This window comes from Pristiophorus japonicus, chromosome 9 (genome assembly GCF_044704955.1).
Source record: "Pristiophorus japonicus isolate sPriJap1 chromosome 9, sPriJap1.hap1, whole genome shotgun sequence".
NCBI lineage: Eukaryota > Metazoa > Chordata > Chondrichthyes > Pristiophoridae > Pristiophorus > Pristiophorus japonicus.
In genome coordinates, this window is record NC_091985.1 from 132,376,754 (window position 1) to 132,397,823 (window position 21,070).

At 41.4% G+C, this 21,070-nt stretch overlaps 1 protein-coding gene across 1 annotated transcript in view; it reads right to left on the reverse strand.

The window, feature by feature from the left end:
- plcb4a (phospholipase C, beta 4a) overlaps nt 1–21,070 on the reverse strand; it is a 600,847-nt gene that overhangs the window by 172,158 nt on the left and 407,619 nt on the right. The window contains exons 14-22 of the mRNA XM_070889861.1: nt 18,926–19,019; nt 17,073–17,152; nt 16,874–16,958; nt 16,695–16,785; nt 14,303–14,398; nt 11,626–11,729; nt 8,553–8,588; nt 3,391–3,532; nt 1,392–1,476 (exon numbers count right to left, since the gene is read on the reverse strand). Of these exons, the coding sequence (XP_070745962.1) occupies nt 1,392–1,476; nt 3,391–3,532; nt 8,553–8,588; nt 11,626–11,729; nt 14,303–14,398; nt 16,695–16,785; nt 16,874–16,958; nt 17,073–17,152; nt 18,926–19,019 (813 nt within the window). The remainder of the gene's footprint in view (nt 1–1,391; nt 1,477–3,390; nt 3,533–8,552; nt 8,589–11,625; nt 11,730–14,302; nt 14,399–16,694; nt 16,786–16,873; nt 16,959–17,072; nt 17,153–18,925; nt 19,020–21,070) is intronic.

A 21,070-nucleotide genomic window follows, 5' to 3' on the forward strand; every position in this document is an offset into this window, starting at 1 on the left:
CAGTTCTACAAAACTTCGGTTAGACCACATCTGAAGTATTGAGTTCAGTTTTGGGCACCAAACCGCAGGAAAGATATATTGGCCATGGAAGGGGTACAGCGCAGATTCACCAGAATGATACCAGGGCTAAGAGTGTTAAATTGAGGCCAGTTTACATAAACTATTCCCTTGAGTTGAGAGGGTTGATGGGTAATCTACTCTATTTCTTCAGGATCAGAGGCAGATTCCGGCACAGACATGATGGCCGCGAATTTGCCGGCCCTCAGTGGGTGGGACAACCGGGAAATTGACAAAGATTGACAGCGGGTTGGGACCCCGCTGTCAACCTGCCGCCACTCGCCTTTCCCAAATGTCGGGTCTGTGTGACACGCAGCAGTGGGGGAGGCCATTGAGCCAATTATTCGCTTCTTTTACTCACCTTTGAAACTTTACCAGGTCGCCCACGTAAAACATCTTTGGAGCCAGTGGCACTTGCTAGCCACGCAATTTGCCAGTATTGTATTTCCTGCCTCTCCTCTTCCAGCAGGTGGCCATAAAGTGCCCACATTACGTGGGCACCGACTGAAGATATTAAAATGAGTTGACTCCACCCTGGCCCCAGGTACTCCAGCGGCATCAGCAGTGGAGGTCAGTAGTGCACCTATGCTGGTAGAGCAGGGCCCAGAATTTTTTGGGACCCATGTTTTTAACTAAATTCCCTGTTTTGATTTTCCTAGGTTTACAATTGTATACAAAATGCAAAAATATTTGCAAAGCACTGGAGATGCAGGATGATGGGACTCTTCTGTTTTTTGATTGATTTCTTAACTCCAAAAAGTTCTATGCATAAGATGGTAACTATGAAAATACTTTAGCATGGTTAAAATTAATGTTTCGTCTTGCACTTTTATTTACTCCTACCTTTTTAAGATTCCCTCCGTTCCAATGCCACAAAAGTTCTCAGACCAAGAAAATAGGAACACAACCTGTTTCAAGGCCTTTGCCAATACTGCATTTATACGATCTAGCATGTGAATAGGTTGACTATCTTCTGACTTTTCCCTTCATCACCATTGAATGGAAAATCACAGTATGGGAAATAGTAAGAGAATCGCTAGTTTAACTCTCCATGGTACTGCATATCAGTGCACATTAGTTGTGTTAATGTATTGCTTCACTGAGCCAATATTTTTATCTGCAGCATGCTTTATGTTGGAATGTAGATACAGAGTTGATTCTCGTCCCTTAGGCACCATTAAACAAGCTACAACAATCAACTGTAATCATTGGAAGGCGGACAGGACGAAACAAAACATGAGCCAACATTTCAGTACTCGTCTCTTCGCCTCTCAGATAGCTTGACAGTAATTACCCCTAATGTATTGTTTCATTAAAGTCACCATAAAGGATACTTGACAAACTCTATCGCATGAGTCTTCAGATACCCTAGTCCAACCGATTCATTAAACGAAGACATATTGTAGTGAATATTTCGCTCTGCGAAAATAAGAATTCATAAAGCTAGGTTAGGAACTAAATATACCTCAGGAAATAATTAGAAGACACAGGTGTGACTCTTGCTGTGGCCATGACCAGAAGCAGTGCTACCGATCATGGTAACATAATTTCTGCATTAGAGCTAGGCTTTGAAATTTCCCCCCTCACATTTAGCACTCTCAATACTTGCAGTGGATCCCTCAGTGGCTACACTCAATGGCTAGCACTCTGACAAAGCATTAGAGTCATAACTCCAACATTATGAATGTTATTTTGAGAAAAAAAAATCACCAAAAACAAAAATTAGTCACAGGCATTTTTGGGTGCTCCAGTTGTCCACTGCTTCCTAATGCAGGTGATAAATATTCCTACAACAATACACATTTGGTAGACATTTACATGTGATCTATGCTGCCAAAAAGGGTAAAGTAAAGGATTGGCAGCAAATGTAACAAGCATACTACAAAGTATACATCAACTACAGTCTGCCATGCACCAAACAGCTGCAGTGGTTAGATTTTAAACACTGTGAAAAGATTAAGAGGAAAAAATACCCCCCAATAAAGGGATTTGTTGCCAACAATGGACAACAGATATATGTTTAACATTGTATGTTATGTAATAACTATTTATTTAACATGTGTGTGTTTGGGGATCACTTAAAAAACAGGATATTTTTTGCCTACTGCATTCCCTGTCATATCTTTACCCAGAGGAGTAAAGGAGAAGCATGCACATTAAAAACTGAAAGGGTCGGAAGGGTTAAAAATGCTGAAACAGATCAAAAGACTGAAACTAAATGTGTATAGAATGCGACAAGGAGTAAGGAAACTGGTGTCTTTGCTGCCATCAAGTGGTGAGCATATTCAAGGTATATTCAATAATGATATCCATGACTAATCCTAATTTTTATACATAAGATAGTGGATATGCAGGCATGATTGTAAGCCAGAAACGTTATTGAGTAGCACTGCAACACACTTGGCCACTTTCCTGCCTGGGAGCCAAAACGCCTCCCATAACTTTCCATTTTGCTTAGTGTCTTTTTTTTGGTTCTCAGCCCAAATTAAGAGCAGACAAGATTATTCAGTAACAGCTGGGAACTGAATTTTCCAGTCTCAAATGCCTCCTGATTGGGATCAATGACTGATAAGCTAACTTAGTGGTATGGTATCCTTTCGATGCAGTTAGTTAGGAGCCAATAGTTGAGCTATGGCTATGCTGGGCCAGGTCTTTGGTCCATCCTCCTGATATGCAGTATTAAGAGACAACAGCAGGGAAAAATGAGAGAGAAATATATATTCCCTCCTTCACAAAAAATAGACTGTACAAAAATATATTAAATATTCACACTTTTTTAACTAACGTATTCATACGAGCTATCTCGTATATGATCAATCGATTTTTGGATACTAAGGGAATCAAGGAATATGGGAATAGTGCAGGAAAGTGGAGTTGAGGTAGAAGATCAGCCATGATCTTCTTGAATGGCAGAGCAAGCTTGAGGGGGCGAAAGGTCTACTCCCGCTCCTATTTCTTAAGTTATTACCTCTGGATTGGAAGGCTAAAACCCATTCAGTTCATGGGCATCCTCATCAATGCATTTCCTTGTTCAATCCAATGAGAAGTTTACTTGAGCAATGGAAGAAGGGAAAGCTTCCCACTTATGAGCAATACGCTTCTTGTAAATCACACCTATCTTCACACTCACTCTCAAGGAAAGCCCAAATTGATATTTTAGTTGAGACTGGTATTAAGTTCATGTTGAGAATTCAATATTCTATTTGATGCTCTAGTTGCAGATATAAAATCATGCTATTTTCATAACTGAAATGCATAACCTTATTCTAATAACTAAGTATACATTTGCAACCACCTCCAATGTTCTTGCGAACTTTAACAAAGTTTGTATACCTTCTGCTACCTGAAAGCCTTGAAATTTCACAGGCTGGGCATAGTTGACCATGGCAGATAGGTAAGGATGTATGTTGGTGGTAGCACCAACATACGTATAGGATGATACCCATGCCTGCTCATCTTCTACAGTTATTGCCCCCTGTAAAAGTGAAGAGGAAATTTTGAGCATTGATTTGAATTACAATAGTATTACATATCAGTGAATAAAGAAAGTGACATTTTCCTTTAATTCTTAAAATTATACATTAATAATTATTGAATACCAACATGTTAAAAAAAGACTTGCATTTATATAGCACCTTTCACAACCACTGGATGTCTCAAAGCGCTTTACAACCAAAGTACTTTTGGAGTATAATCACTGTTGTAATGTAGGAAACGCGGCAGCCAACTTGCGCACAGCAAACTCCCACAAAAAGCAATGTGATAATGACCAGATAATCTGTTTTTGTTATGTTGATTGAGGGATAAATATTGGCCAGTAGACCGGGAAGAACGCCCTAGCTCTTCTTCAAAATAGTGCCATGGGATCTTTGACATCCACCTGAGAGAGCAGACGGGGCCTCGGTTTAACGTCTCATCCGAAAGACGTGCATCCGACTTTCATCTAAATATGCTGTAAAATGTGCAAAAATGCTTTTTTAACTCACTGTGCTGTGGATGTGACAAGTTTATAGGCCACTATTTTCCACTTGCTGGATTTTTGGCGCCCGGGCATGTTAACATATGATTTTTTTGTGTACGTTTATGACAGAAAAAAAAAATCGGGACTTTCACCAAAGAAATACTTGAATTTGGCGTAACGCTCTCCGAAGTTAGTCTGGGGGAGCAGAACTTCAAGTCTGCGCTAAAAACTCTGCACATGCGTGAAGAGCTGAAGTTGCCAAGGCAACCAGAGATGCTGAAGCAAGCTGAACCCCGCTCACCCGAAAGGACTGCTACCCCACCGCTGCCGAAAGGGCCACAAAGGACCTCTTCCCCCATCTGGACCCGCTGCCACCCGCCCCCCCCCCCCACCGGCTGGACCCACTGCAATCCCGGGCCGAATGGCCATCCCGCTCCCGAACTTTAACTCGCAGGGAGAGTGGTGGGCTTTGCAGCGGGTCCAGCCGATGGGGAGCAGTCCTTTCAGTTGGGGATTGCAGCAGGGGTAGCAATCCTTTCGGTCCTGCAATCTTCTTCCCTTGCTCCAAAGGGACAAAAAATATATTTTATTGTGTATTCAATTACCTCGCTCCTGTCCACTTGTGCACCGTGCTGATTCCTTAAGTTAACGTATGTTTTTTTTGTGGGGCTTTTGGGCAATGTGCGCTGCGTTGAAAAGAAATCGTGGGCGGCCAAAATCGATTAAGTCCACAAAAACGGCACCGGATCCTATTTTGACTCGGGTCGGCGCCAAAATTTGTAAACTAGCGCACATGGTTGGTGCCGGCGTCCAAACATTGGCGAAAGTTGGAAAGTGAGTATTTCACGCCAAAAAACGGCGCACAATCGTGGCGAAAATAGGTGCCTAAAGTGTTAATCTATAGTTGATTTTCACACTGTAAAGTTGTTGGCATACATTACAATATAATACACGTGAATTTCTATTTAACGATAAACAAGAATACATTACATTTTAAAACTTGACTTTAACAATGAGCAGAGATATAAGTAAACACCTGCACCACACTGTTGCAGTAGCACTTTGTGACCGAATTTCTACCCAAAAAGTTGTTCTTTTTTATTTCTAGCAAATATAGTTTCATATCTCGATGATTAATGGATGTTTAAGGACAAGGTATGGAACAAGAAAAGGCCAGTGGACCATGCATGTTTCTTCTACAGAAAATGTGTACTTTTCTCTATCCAATTCACTCAAATTTCAAAGGGAAGTGAGTAACAATAAATATAATCTCCAAAAGGGCAACATTCTGTGAAATATACTTGTGAACAACCAATTGCAATTAAGTAAAACTCCAGGTTATTATTCCAACCTAATGGGCTTCCCACTGACTAAGCTGGTTAAGGTAGATATTAGCAGAGCCATGTAAACCAATGAGGTCCCACACAAAGGCCTAGATTTTCCTGGCAAAACCTGCCTGACTTCAGGTGGTACAGAGGCAGTTTGAAAAGGAAAATGAGGCAGGGAGGACGACTGTTGCATCCCTGCCCAACACCACTGCCAAGAACTTTCCTCTGCCCGCCCCTGCAGAGAGGGAAGCTGGCACCCTTTGACCACCAGGTTCCTGCTTCTTTAATCAGGTAAAGACTGGATTGGGCATGGCTATGATATTCTTATCCCTTCTTCCCTCGCAAAGAATAAACAGCCGGCCAACACTCACTGCCTTTCAATGATGGTGGGCAGGAAGATCCCGTGAGTCCAGGTGATTTTCCTTTTTGCTGCTGTTACCACTGCTGACCTCAGAGACAACCAGGAAAGGGGTGGCACTACACCCTGGCAGCAGTGACATAATGCTGCTATTGCCAGTGTTGGAGGGAGAACACCCAGTTTGGCCACCTGTTCCTCTCTTCAAGCCTCTTAACTGAACTACGGGTCGCTTGGCTCAAAGTAAGCTTTTCTGTGAAAATTAGTCTTCTGCCCATTTAAACTAGGTTCCTCCTCCTTGAGCGGCTGCAGCGGGTATTCAATGGGAGCTCAACTGAATTATCCTTGGCAGCAGTGGCAGGTTCCCTCTGTGTAATAGGAATCCCATTCTGCATATTTGATGAAAAATGGGGGGGGGGGGGGAGGGTGATCACAGTACAGTTTGTGCAGTGGGCAGGTGGCAGCAGACCTACCCTGGAGGAAAAGCAAACCATAAATCCTCAGTTAATGCAGAGTTAGCTCATTTCAACCAGAGGATGGCCGGAGATGGACTACAGCAACCCTAAGATAGGGATTGGAAAAATTAGTTAGGGTTCCTGTTCCTTTCCATTGTCCAATGACTCCTGCATCATAGGCAGTCCCTTGGTGTCGAGGATGACTTGCTTCCACACTAAAAATGGGTTCTCAGGTGACTGAGGAGTCCAATGTGGGACCTACAGTCTCTGTCACAGGTGGGGCAGACGGTAGTTGAAGGAACGGGTGGGTGGGATGCCTGGATTGTCGCACGCTCCTTCCGCTGTCGACGCTTGGCTTCAGCTTGCTCTCAGCACCTACCCGGATGCGTTTCCTCCACTTTGGGCAGTCTTGGGCCAGGGATTCCCTGGTGTTGGTGGGGATTTACATTTTTCAGGGAGGCTTTGAGGGTGTCCTTGAAGCGTTTCCGCTGCCCACCTGGGGCTTGCTTGCCGTGTCGGAGCTCCGATTAGAGCGCTTGTTTTGGGAGACTCGTGTCAGGCATGCGGACGATGTGGCCTGTCCAGTGGAGCTGATCGAGCGTGGTCAGTGCTTCGATGCTGGGGATGTTGGCCTGAGCGAGAACACTGACGTTGGTGCGTCTGTCCTGCCAATAGATTTTCAGGATCTTGTGTAGGCACATTGGTGATACTTCTCCAGTGTTTTGAGGTGCCTGCTGGACATAGTCCATGTCTCTGAGCCATATAGGAGGGTGGGTAACACCACTGCTCTGTAGACCATGAGCTTGGTGCCGGGTTTGAGGTCCTGGCCTTTGAACACTCACTTCCTCAGGCGACCGAAGGCTGCACTGACACAATGAAGGCGGTGTTGGACTTCGTCATCGATGTCTGCCCTTGCTGACAATAGGCTCCCGAAGTATGGAAAATGGTCCAGGTTGTTAGATGGTGAGCGGAGAAAGCTCAACAAATCCAACAGCTAGCCGACAACCACGACATGCGAGGATTCTTCAGCGCAATCAAGATGACCTACGGCCCAAGCACCCAAGGCCCTACCTCACTACTGGCCAAGAACGGAGAGGTGCTCCTGCTATAAGCATTCAGGTGAGGACATCAGGTAAAGACTAGATTATGACTCGGTTATGATATTCTCCCCACGTCCCGCCACCCACCCCTCCCCCGCATCTCAGTTGGACAAGCCCTCAGTTCCTGAATTTTTCATTCTGCCCTCCCTGTGGAGGGTGTGGAGAAACAATTGTAAATAATCATGGTGGGAGTGGATTCACCTAATCCTACCATTCAATGCTCTGTACAAAGCAGTACATTTATTTGTATTCAAATCTGCTGCCTTACTTCCTTACTATTACAGATATGAGAAAGAGGAAATTCTCCCACATGGTGAGTTACTAATCGTAGCTTTGCTTCAAAGAGGTAGTACATCAAACTCATCTCCACAGGGAGAGGGAGAAAGAAAATTGGAATAATCATCATCCTCAGTCCTCTTGTGCATCTCCCAATGGTTGATGACGCAATCACATTGGTGCAGGGCTGCAAAGAGCCATTACCCGCTTGGCCAGTAATGGTACATAGACTGTCATGCAAATACCAACAAAAATATACAAAGAAATAGGAAAATTACAAACAGCCAGATGCATGTATCATACAGCAGACATTGAGGTCAGCTCAAGGATATACTCCATGGCATGTGGATTCAACTAAAAGAGAACCATATGTACCTCAGATATCATGATATGTTTTAAGGAGCTCTGTTTTGGCTTATTTAGATTTAAATTATAGCAATTCCGGTGAAACACGAATATGTAATATCTAAGGCAGTACACAAAAAATACAGTCCAGGTATCTTATGATATATATTTGAATTAGTACAGGCAATCTGAACATACTCAACAAATGATAATTTGTAGCTAGTATGCATTTGTTTTAATTTTCTTTTTAATAACTTTCAAGAAATTTATAAAAAAGGCCTTCTATCTCTATCTGCAATTAGTCAGAAAAACCTTCAGGCTTCAACAGAAAATGCAATTAGATTTGGTTGTCAGTTAGAAAGGGAAACAGATGTTGAATGATTACACTTTTTGTGGATGGAGCTTTGCAGATGCAATGTGCCTACAGACAACATCATTTTTTCAATGACCATCTGTAAAATACTGAATTTCAGGAGATAAGCAAAAGATGTGTTGGCCGTGTCGAGGGTGTGGGTGAGGGCAGACAAGACTGCATTGACAGAGTATAAATGATTGATCTGCAATGATACTTTTCGACTTCTAGTGTACTGTATAGAATAAAATCAAATTATGGCCGAGAAATTGATTTATTGAACAAAATACTAAACTTTCACAAGACCAGCAAATAGAGCTCACCTTTTTGTTATTTTCCTGTTCAGCATCTTCGATTACCTACAAAAATACAGTCATTATTTTTCACTTATCTCATACCAAGTGCTTAATAGATTTAGAATATCTTAAACTCATTATCAAATCTTGCTTGTGGCTCTGAAGATGTGTGCAGAGAAACTGTAACTGTGACCAGTTTGTATGCAATGTATATCACAGGGTAAAAATCTCAAACAAAAAATAAATATTCTGAGAAGAATAGAAAGTTATGAAACCCTTGTTCCTATTCAAATCTAATTCTAAATATAATCATATATATTGAGTGGTTTAACCCATAACCCTGGTAGAATTATTAAAATGTAAATCTTGACCTAAACAAAACAACATCCTGTACCATAAGTTTTCACTTATTGTATTATTATTGTCTTTCCTTTTGATTAATTTTTGTTCATTTTTTATTTGCTTTTCCCTCATTACATTGACTTTTAATATTGGTTACGCTGATTGTTATACAACATCACTGTGGTAATACTGCCTCCTTTGGTTCCATGGGCAATATTGCTACTTCTCTGCAGGGTCAAAATTTATCTGTGCACTTTTTTTTAAGCAAACTGGTTAACATGTGTCTTTAAATTTGTGTGTGTACTAATTTAACAAAACAACCCCAACTTTACTCACCATGCTTGGCAAGGTTCTGGCATAAAATACTGCCATTTTTATGGGTTGATTCTGGGGCTAGACCTGTTTCCGGCAACTTTACTGCTCCATACTGGCTGTGTTTGCCATTCCCTACCGCATCTGAGGGCTTCTGAGTGTATGATTGCCAAGGCTGCTTTCAGCTCATTACAATAGATTAAACTAAATAGTAATGGGATTTAGAATCGCCAAATCTACTAACCCGTGCTCTCACTGCACCAAGGGTAACTTTGAATTAAATAAATGAGGTGTACCTATTGCTAGTATCAGCTGATATTGGTGAAAGGGTTTTGCTTTGGAACCTGAAGAAATGTTCAAGTGTGATTGCTGAAATTGCAGAAGAACTATTAAATACTTTATTTTTGCCTTGCACCTAGATTGAACTATTTGCCTCTGATAGCCTGAGGGCTTCTGAGACCAGTGTAACATTTCTGAAAACCACCTACAGTAATAAGTTTTGAGTACCAGGTATAAAGGAAAGTCTGGCATTTATATAATGCCTTTCATAACCTAAGGACATCCCAATGTACTTTCCAGTCAATGAAGTACTTTTTTAAAAAGTGCAGTCACTGTTGTAATGTAAGGAATAGCAGCGCATTTGGAAAGCAGTGACAGCATGGATTTATGAAAGGGAAATCATGCTTGACAAATCTTCCAGAATTTTTTGAGGATGTAACTAGTAGAGTGGACAAGGGAGAACCATGGATGTGGTGTATTTGGACTTTCAAAAGGCTTTTGACAAAGTCCCATACAAGAGATTGGTGTGCAAAATTAAATCACATGGTATTGGGGGTAATGTATTGATGTGGATAGAGAACTGGTTGGCAGACAGGAAGCAGAGAGTCGGGATAAACGGGTCCTTTTCAGAATAGCAGGCAGTGACTAGTGAGGTGCCGCAGGGCTCAGTGCTGGGACCCCAGCTATTTACAATATACATCAATGATTTAGATGAAGGGATTGAGTGTAATATCTCCAAGTTTGCAGATGACACTAAGCTGGGTGGCAGTGTGAGCTGTGAGGAGGATGCTAAGAGGCTGCAGGGTGACTTGGACAGGTTAGGCGAGTGGGAAAATGCATGGCAGATGCAGTATAATGTGGATAAATGTGAGGTTATCCACTTTGGTGGCAAAAATACGAAGGCAGAATATTATCTGAATGGCAGTAGATTAGGAAAAGAGGAGGTGAAATGAGACCTGGTTGTCATGGTACATCGGTCATTGAAAGTTGGCATGCAGGTACAGCAGGTGGTGAAGAAGGCAAATGGCATGTTGGCCTTCATAGCTAGGGGATGTGTGTATAGGAGCAGGGAGATCTTACTGCAGTTGTACAGGGCCTTGGTGAGGCCTCACTTGGAATATTGTGTTCAATTTTGGTCTCTTAATCTGAAGAATTCTTGCTTTTGAGGGAGTGCAGCGAAGGTTTACCAGACTGATTCTCCCGGGATGGTAGCGCTGACATATGAGGAGAGACTGGATCGACTGAGCCTGTATTCACTGGAGTTTAGAAGGATGAGAGGAGATCTCATAGAAACATATAAAATTGTGACGGGATTGGACAGGTTAAATGCAGGAAGAATGTTCTCGATGTTGGGGAGTCCAGAACCAGGGGACACAGTCTAAGGATAAGGGGTAAGCCAAGATGAGGAGAAACTTCTTCACTCAGAGAGTTGTTAACCTGTGGAATTCTCTACCACAGAGAGTTGTTGATGCTAGTTCATTGGATATATTCAAGAGTAAGTTAGATATAGCCCTTACGATTAAAGGGATCAAAGAGTATGGAGAGAAAGCAGGAAAGGGGTACTGAGGTGAGTGATCAGCCATGATCTTATTGAATGGTGGTGCAGGCTCGAAGGGCCGAATGGCCTACCCCTGCACCTATTTTCTATGTTTCTATGTTTCAGTCAGTTTGGGCACAGCAAGCACCCAGAAACAGCAATGAAACAAATGACCACAGATCATCTGTTTTAGGTATTTTCTCCACCAAATGATCTAACACTGTTGTGCAATGATGTTGAACATCACCAGACAAGAATTAGAATAACATATTTATTTTTAGAGTATATGTTCAAGTTACACCACAGTCCAAAGTTACTGACATGTACATTACTGAAGCCTGACAAGCTCAGTTAAATATCAGAATAGCATCAAAGATATAATTTTCTCTGGTAACACACTGATTAACAAGTTTGATTAAAACTACCTTGAGCATCATGTTAAGGTAATTGTTAATAGAGTTAACGACTGCATTAAGATACTATACTATATGAAAATATTTTATGGAAACATGTTAAACAATTCACTACTAGAGGAAATTAAAACTGCATGCATTCAATAGCAATAAATATTTAGAGTATATGGCAACATAGACAATATTAAGCTTTCACATTTGTAAATAAGGCACCAACCTTCTTCACACTATTGACATGTGCTTCTTTCTCCTGACTAATGTCATCTGCAGAAAGTTCACTATCGAATTTCAGCTCAGGATGAGCCTCCTCATCTTGGTCAACTACACGTGGAACAAACACCATTATTTTTCATATCAGATGAATTGTAAAACTACTGTTAGACTAGAGACTTTGAAAGTAATTTTAATTTATAACACCACATCCCCCAAAAATTGTATGTATCAGCACACTGCAGATTGTAATTATGTTTGTGATATACGTATGCTGCACATTATCCCCCCACTGTTTTTAAATAGTGGCCTTGACTGTCTCAGTAACGATCTTACTGCTTCAACATCTTCAAAAATAAACAACTGCAGACCGTTGTGCCTACTTATTACCCAAAGACCAAAGGCTTTAAACTTAGTAAAATCAGGAGCTGTACAAAAGGGCATACTAGAGTTAGGAGGCTAAGGGCTATATTTTCCTCTGTTTAAAAAAGAATGGAAGAAATATCCCTTTTCCTTCATAATTTTCAATCCAGTAATGAAGTCCCAGGAGCGCTTGGTTTTGAAACGTGTAATTGCTGAGAAAGTAATTTTGTTGGTGGGAACAAAAGAATTGCAGCTAATCAAAACACTAGTAATAATGATAATTTAATGCTTCTGTGGAAGCTAATGTGCCATTAAACAGGAAACTTATTTCTTCCAGGTGCAGAGTGCCCGAAATTTGCACAGCGTTGCAGGACAAAATGGAGAAAAGCTCAATCTTTATTCAAGGCCATTGTTGTAATGGAGAACTGTAAGCACATTTTTAGTGAGCAGAGGATAGCCAACTGTAAAAAGGAGGCAACCAGCATAGCAATTTGACACAAAAAAAGCTGCGATGTGACAAGTACATGGAGGAACTGTCAGTAGATTTGGAAGAGGTTACTCGATTCTAAAAAAGAACACAATGGCAAGGCATGAGGATCACTGTAAAGTCGCAGCAATAGAAATCCCCAAAGCAGCACTAAGAACAGCGAAATACTCCAGTTAGCACTCGCTATTTGCTTTCTTGCTATGTTTTTATAAACGTTATCAAACGAAAATATGGCCCTAGGTAATTTAATTTTCCATTGTCAATGCCGGATGCATCTCCTTTGGTTTAGATAAACTTCATTGATTCAGTCACATAGGCCTTTCCATTGAAACCACTTATGTAAAATAAAGTAATGAAGGTCAACGTGATGATAGTATCTGCAAAATCAGACAGATTGCAGCTTAGTGTACAGAGACACTAGAGTTGATGTTGAACAATTTGTTAGTTTTGAGGTTGTTGAGGCAATAAAAGGCATCTTTAGCATGTTCTTTACCTGTCAATGTAAATTTAGAACAATATATATAGTAAGTAACTGATTTTAGGGTGTGTTATAAAATAGTTACTGAATAGCACATCGTTTTGTGACTTTAGGCACCCAAGAAAAGGATGAAGTGCAGCTACTCGGTCAAAAATCGTTGTACTGGTTGATGATATGTTTAGTTAGCTCAGTGAAATAAAACAGTTTGAACAAGCATGCAATTTTATTAGTCTGGTAAAAGATTCAGATAACAGAATTTTTTAAAAAGAACACATTCTCACAAAATCTTGATAGTACAATTATTTCCTATCTCGACACCCTCTAACATGCAAAGGATTTAACTTCCCAGCAGTCACACTGGTACAGTAGTTCAAGACTGACACACTGTGGATGATTTAGTGCAATATCATTGAAGGTACTTAAGATTTTAAAGGGGTTGGTGATTCACTCATTTTTTTTTAAAGCTGTGTTAATTGCCATGATAACTTCACGATGAAAATAGTGGATTCTATTTCACTTGAATTAGCTAATTTCGTTGAAGAATGATTATGAATAAATAAGTTTGTCAATTTGACTTGTAAGCCCAATGATATTGGTCACATGCTATGCCCACATTCTGCAGTTTTAATGCACCAACTTCTTTAAATAAAAGCGACTTCACAAAGGTTGGATAATTTTAGTTCCATATGTATATGTTATATATATATATATAATATATATATGTTTGAGCTTTATGTGCATATATATATATATATAGTAAACCCAGCCTAAAGCCTCACTAGGATTCACTGCACAAGTGCTGCAACAGTAATATGGTGCAGTTAGATTAACCAATTAGAATTAAGAGAGTGGAGAAGAGTAAACAAGTCAGAGAGAGAGTTTAGATAGATCTTTAAAAAATTAAACTGATGTTAAAATGCCAAATAAATATTGAAACTTGGTTGGTTTTGATCTATTGTGCAATTGAAGTTCTGTTACATTACTAGATTATCTTTTCCCCCTGTTTTTGTAAAGACTTCTTTCTCTCTGACAGTGTTGGCTTGGTTACATGCTTTCTCCATAGTCACTGAAATAACTTGCATGAATTTCAGGCTTGGTAAATGAGAGTCAGTTAAGTGCACTAATGTGTGTGACTTTCAACAAAATTATCCGAAGACTATTAGAAAATAGGAATAAACCAATTTTTATTAGACCAATTATTTATCCACGGCTATTTTTCTTACCAGATATCGGAGATAGGTCAGCTAGAAATGTAGGACAAGAAAAAATTACAACCATTCAAACTAAACTGTTAATTGTTCTTATGGACAATAATTTTTTTATATAATCAATGCCAACTTTCTGAAACACAGTTACCATTTTCTGTTTCTTCCTCATTTTCATCTTCCAACATACTAGCTGGACTGGATGCTTCTCCACCTTCCATTAGTCTTTTAAAAATTTCAAGTTGCTCTAAAAATGAAATTTAGCACAATGGTTAACCGATAGACTGGCAAGTATACTTTTAGGATTATTCACCTTTCACTGAATCTTTTTAAAGTTTAGATTACAGTGGCCTCCTGTACTGTTGTACCACCATTGGTGGCCGTGCCTTCAGCTGTCAAAGCCCTAAGCTCTGGAATTCCTTCCCTAAACCTTTCCTCCTCTCTCTTCTCCTTTAAGAGGTATCATTTTTAAACAGGTTAAATACGTTCCCCAAGATTCTTTCTGCTACACTGGTAATTGATTTAAAATGTGCATGACAATGTGAATGTTGATCAGTGAAACAAAACAAATAAAATATAATCGATAACATCTTGGACCGTTACCATCCCAAGGCACTTTACAAAGGTGGATTGGACACCGAGCAGGAGCTTGGGCTAGTGAAGGTGACTGAAGGCGCGGTTGAAGAGCTAGGTGTTGAGGAGGTACCTGAAAGTGCAGAGAGACGCAGCAAGAGGGAAGGCTCATAATTGCAAACAAAGGATCTTTAGGCAATCAAGTCATGTCACCTCTATGTTAGTTCCGTTCTTATTTTATCATGTAGCTATTATACTACACCTTTGGCGCAAACCACAACAAGACTTTCAGCTTGCCTGTGCCAAAAGCTCTGTTGTAGAGGTCTGCTATGAGCATAAGTAATTTTCCAAGCAACGTCCTTGCATAAGTTTCACTTTGCACCATCTTTCAATTAATTTGTTTTTTTTAAGTTGAATTTATAACAACCTGCTGTACTGCTGGTTTAGTTTTCCTAACTGAAAAGAAGATTATTTTGTCAACTCAATTTGTTGAAATCTCTCTGCAGCCAGAAACCAGCAAGTGGTGCCTTTTGCATACGCTGCAGTTAGATCACTCGATTAGAAGCAGGGCAGGCTATAAGAAGGAAAAGAAAACACCCGAGAAATAGCTTGGAAAGCAACATTTAATTTTCTTAAAATAAACTGATGTTAAAATGCCAAGAAAATGTTGAAACTGCATCACAATTTGAGAGTTTAATCTACCAGGCAATTCAAATGTTGCATTACTAACTACATTCTCCTGTTTTTGTGCATGATGCGTGGAACTTTGCCCTCTTCCATTCCACAGCTATTCTGTCAAATAGTGGAACTGCAACTCCTCACTTGCCTTACTGGCCAAATATAGTCAAGTATAATGTAACAACAACAGGTCTGCAATGCCTCTAAGCCAATACATCATCTGTACTCACTCTTGAAAGAGAAACATTCAAAACATTAACAGGAAAACAATTTTAAAGTTAATAATCTTTTTAAACGGGTTGATATTTAAAAGAAATACTAAAGATAGAAGTTCATCTTTCAGTGACATCCAAAACACAATATTTAGAGGCTGAAATACTAAGCAATACTATTAGCCAATTCTCAACACTCGGGGTGGGCAGGCAGGAAATTACTGCTGTCGATATTTTCAGTAAAAAGGCCGGTGTGGGTAGAAAGTTAGTTGTCTGGTTTTAAAAAAAAACGAAATCTTTTTTTTTACCATAATTATCAATTGGAGAAATTTCACTCATCGTTCATTCCAGAGGTGTTGTTACTTCAAAGTCCTTCACTACGGTGAGGTTGTTGGGTAGTTTCTGAGTAACTCAGTGAAAGTGTGACATTGTGGAAATGTCTGGAAGAGGAAAATCCAACGGTAAAGCTCGGGCCAAAGCCAAGTCTCGCTCCTCCCGGGCTGGACTGCAGTTCCCGGTGAGCCTGTGGTTCACAGGCTCCTGTGAAAGAGGAACTATGCTGAGAGTGTGGGTGCCGGAACCCCACTCTAAATGGCTGCTGTGCTCAAGTATCTGACCGCTGAAATTCTGGAGCTGGCCGGCAACGCAGCCCGCATCATCCCCAGGCACCTGCAGCTGGCCATCCGCAACGACGAGGAGCTCAACAAGCTGCTGGGACGGGTGACCATCACTCAGGGCGGAGTGCTGCCTAATATCCAGGCTGTGCTGCTGCCCAAGAAAACCAGCGCTGGGCCCAAGAGCAAGTAAAACGGACAAGAATTCTGATTATCTTTAACACCATTGCACAAATACTGCTGGTTGGCATGCTCTGAAGGCAGTAGTTCCATAAGATTTGAACAATTTAGTGAGATCTACTACTACAGATTTGTTGATCACAATTACATTTTCTCTAGCAAGTCGTGAGCTTTCCTGTTTGAAAACTGAAATTTGTTGGTATTCACCAATACAAACACCTATTCTATACTGCTGTTTTTCAACCATCCAGTCAGAGTTTTGAAATCTTACAGATTTCCAACTTACTTGTCTCTACTTCAGGTTTTAATCTTTTGTTTTTGATGAGTATTTTTCTTTTCAGATCATTGGGGGACGGCAGAGGTCGGCCAGCTTCAAGCTGTAAAGCAATATGTCCACTTCAACATTTTGTAACAAGTTTTAATTTGAATGCCTTTTAAAACTATATATATAAATAGCAACCATACTAGATGGGTCTCCTGGGGTTGCTTCAGTAAAAGGTCTCCAAATGTTTCTTCACAGTACTTGGCCATCTTGTACTGCTGGGGTTTACTGTAAAATAGGAATCATTTAGCACAGCTGTATGGTTGTGTCTCTTAGCCCACAGAGCTATATAGCATTGATATAATTGCAGCAAACTATTTATTGGACTTTATAAGAACTCACCTGCAGTGATTTTCAAATGAGAGGATAACAGAATAGTCAGATGTCACAAATGCTGTTTCTTTGATAGCTTGGATTACATCCTGTCAACAAAGGAGCAGTATCAATACGCATACTTTAAATAATGGAATGATTAACTCTAAACGACTTACCACAAGTTCCATTGACTAATGCTTCTAGGTCTTCTTTTAGCGTAAAAAGGAATAAATATATATAGACTGTGCTATTTCCCAATCATCAATTGTCAACCATCCTGCAATGATTTCTGTCTCTGTAATCTCCTCCAGCCCTACAACCCCAACCGCTCCACCCGCCCCCCCCCCCACCCCCCGCCCCGCCCCTTCCAGGATGTCTGCGCTCCTCTAATTCTGCCTTTTTGAGCATCCCTGATTACAATCGCTCAACCATTGATGACCGTGCCTTCTGTTGCCTAGGCCCCAAGCTCTGGAATACCCTGCCTAAACCTCTCTGCCTCTCTTTCCTCCTTCAAGACACTTCTTAAAACATACCTCTTTGTCTAAGCTTTTGGTCACCTGCCCTAATTTCTCCTTTGTGGCTCGGTATCAAATGTCAAATTTTGTTGTCTCATAATATTCCTGAGAAGCGCCTTGGGATATTTCACTACATTAAAGGCGCTATATAATACAAGTTGTTGTTGTTGATTACATTGCAATCGGCAATACTTTGGTGTGAATGCCAGCAACCACCAACTGCACAGATCTACTATCACATCTACTGCCAGAAAACTTTTAAGAACAGGTCTCTAGATGAAATAGTCCACCCCACAATCTCCATAGTACGTATTAAATAAAAATGAGGGTATGGGGCCTGGATAGCTGATCTAAATCACCAAGTCAATGTTTTTTTATGGCAGTTTATATCACCTGAAACCCTTAATTAAATTAACGTTTTGTAATCACTTCTGGCTATCTATTACTCTCTGCATAGTTGAAATGCAATATTATAAAAGTCAAGTTTGTTTTCTATAAACACAAATCTAAGCAATTGAATTTATGTATTATTAATTTGAGAAATTACATTGCAACAGATAGGAAAATTGTAGTACCCGTATCATCTAAAACTTTTACAGTTGCTGGGACACTGAGAAGATTTAAATGGAAAACCCAACACAAAACATTCCAATAATGTAGTAACTTTATGATGTCCAGTCATAAATTATAAAATATTGTATTGCACTCGAACCAGTGCATTTGTTTTCCTTACAGCAGTTTATTTTTGATTTTAGTTTTTAACATCGTGTTTGTGATTTTTGAGTGCTCACTTAAAGAAAGACTTGCATTTCTATCGCACCTTTTGTGACCTCATCCAATGAAGTACTTTTCAAATATAATCACTGCTGTAATGTCGGAAATGCAGCAGCTAATTTGCACACAGCAAAGTCCCGTAAACAGCAATGAAATAAATGATCAGATCATCTGCTTTAGGTGCTGGTTGAGGGATAAATGTTGGCCAGGACACCAGGAGGACTCTCCTGCTCTTCTTCGTATAGTCCCATGGGATCTTTTACGTTCACCAGAGAGGTTTAATGTCTTGTACGATGGACAGTGCAACACTCCCTCAGTACGGCACCAGAGTGCCAGTCTAGATTATATGCTGAAGTCTCTGCAATAGGATTTAAACCCTCATCTCATAATATTTCAATAAATTAACAAAAACATGAGGGTGGTAATTTTCTGACACTGGGGTCCCGGTGTGCAAGGCATGTGAAGTCGGAAAATTACCCCTTAGAACTCAAACCATGATCCTAGCCCTTGCTCTACTTTACCCCCAAATTATAGAAAATATAAAAACTAAAAATATTGTTCAGTTAAAATTATTCCAAAGAACAATTTTACCTTAAAAAGAATATCTGTGCACATGGCCTTTCCATGTGTTATTATTGGCTCTTGGTCTTCCCCTTTTCCATCCCAACAATCTAATTCAACACATCTGGTAAAATAAAATAAAGAGGTTACATTCATGTTGAAGTGTTGCAAGCACAATATAATGGGCCCAAGTTTCCACAAGAAAAAAAACGGGCGCCCCTCCGAGCTGGGCGTCCGTTTTTCGCGCCTAAAACGGCGCCTAAAAAAATCCTTGGTATTCTCCACCTACTTACAGGTTCTCTGGCCCTCGGCGCAGCCAGCACGAGCTGTGGGGGGGGGGGCAGAGCCAGGTCCCGGCGCTGAAAACAGTGCCGGGACCTCTGCACATGCGCGCTACAGTCGGCACGCAAGTGCAGTAGTTCCAGGCGCCGAACTGTGTGGGAGGGGCCCGAAGCACGCAGCCCCTAGCCCTGGCTGAATGGCCTCACTGGGGCTGTGTGAATAAGGCTCCTCCCACGGCCAGCTCCTGCTCCCCGCCCCCGACAACCGCTCCCCCCCCCCCCCGCCGACCCGACCCGACACCCGCGCCCCCCCCCCACCGCCGACCAGACCCGACCCGACACCCGTTCCCCCCCCCCCGACCAGACTCCCGCTCCCCCCCCCCCCCGCCGACCAGACCCAACACCCGCCACCCCCCCCCGCTCCACCCCCCTCTAGACTGACCCGACCCGACCCGCGCTCCTGTTCCCCGACCCCCCTCTCCCCCCCCCCCCCCCCGCCCCGACCTGAGACCCGCTCCCCACCCCCCCCCCGACTGACCCGACCCACGCTCCTGTTCCCCGACCCGACCCGCCCCCCCCTCTCTCTACCTCCCCCCACTCTCTCTTTTTCCCCCCCCGCTCTCTCTCTCTCCCTCCCTTCTCTCTCTCTCCCTCTCTCTCCCTCCCTCCCCCTCTCTCTCTCTCTCTGTCTGTCTCTCTCCCTCCCTCCCTCCTCTCTCTCTCCCTCCCCCCCTCCCCCCCCTCTCTCTCTCTCTCTCTCTCTCTCTCTCGCTCTCCCTCCCTCCCTCTCTCTCCCTCCCCCCCCACCCTCTCTCTCTCTCTCCCCCCCCCTCCCGTTCAGCGGCATGAACGGCTGCAGAACTCTCCCTGGCTGAAGCACTTTCACACAGGTAGGAAGATGGTTTATTTAATCTTTTCTTGGCTTATAAATGTTTATTCAGGATGGATTTATTTGTATAATATTTGTAGAAGTATAAATAAGGATTTATTGTCGAATTTAATGAGTTCCCTTCCCCCCCCGCCTCCCCCCCACCTCGTTCTGGACGCCTAATTTGTAATCTGCGCCTGATTTTTTAATGTGTAGAACAGGTTTTTTCAGTTCGACAAAAATCTTCACTTGCTCCATTCTACTTTAGTTTGGAGTACATTTTCACTGTGGAAACTTTCAAATCAGGCGTCAGTGGCCGGACACGCCCCCTTTTGAAGAAAAAATTCTGTTCTAAACTAGAACTGTTCTACCTGACTAGAACTGCAGAAAAAGAAATGTGGAGAATTGCGATTTCTAAAATAGTCCGTTCTCCACCAGTTGCTCCTAAAAATCAGGCGCGAATGATGTGAAAACTTGGGCCCAATGTCACTAAGATATGATATATGTAACATTTAAATTCACAAAAAATGCATTTCTGTTTAGAATAGAATGTAACACAAAACATTGTTGAAGAACAGACTGTGAATTTGGATCTTAGTTTATCTTCAGCATATTTATAGGTCAACATTATACTGCATTAGTAATATTTGCTGAATGTGGTACGAAAACTGCTAATTACAGGTCTTAATGTACTGCTTGCGTCCTAATGCAAAATATGACTAACAACAAAACTGAAATGTGACCAATTAATATATCCAGATATACATTTGGTAACTTAGGTTTTCATTTATTTTTCTCCATGATTTCCTTAATCTTGCCGAAGCAATAATTGTCCAAAGCACAACTAATCATTCAGCATCAGTTTGATTAATCAACAGTATGTTTTTCGGAAGTTCCCCAAGTTAATTAAATAAATGTTACTCTCCTGAAAAGTAGAATGCGCTTTTACTGTACAGGATGTCATCTAAGGGCTCAAATTATTCTCAGCAGTATTTGTAACAACCACCTCTGTTTAAATTCCTCCAC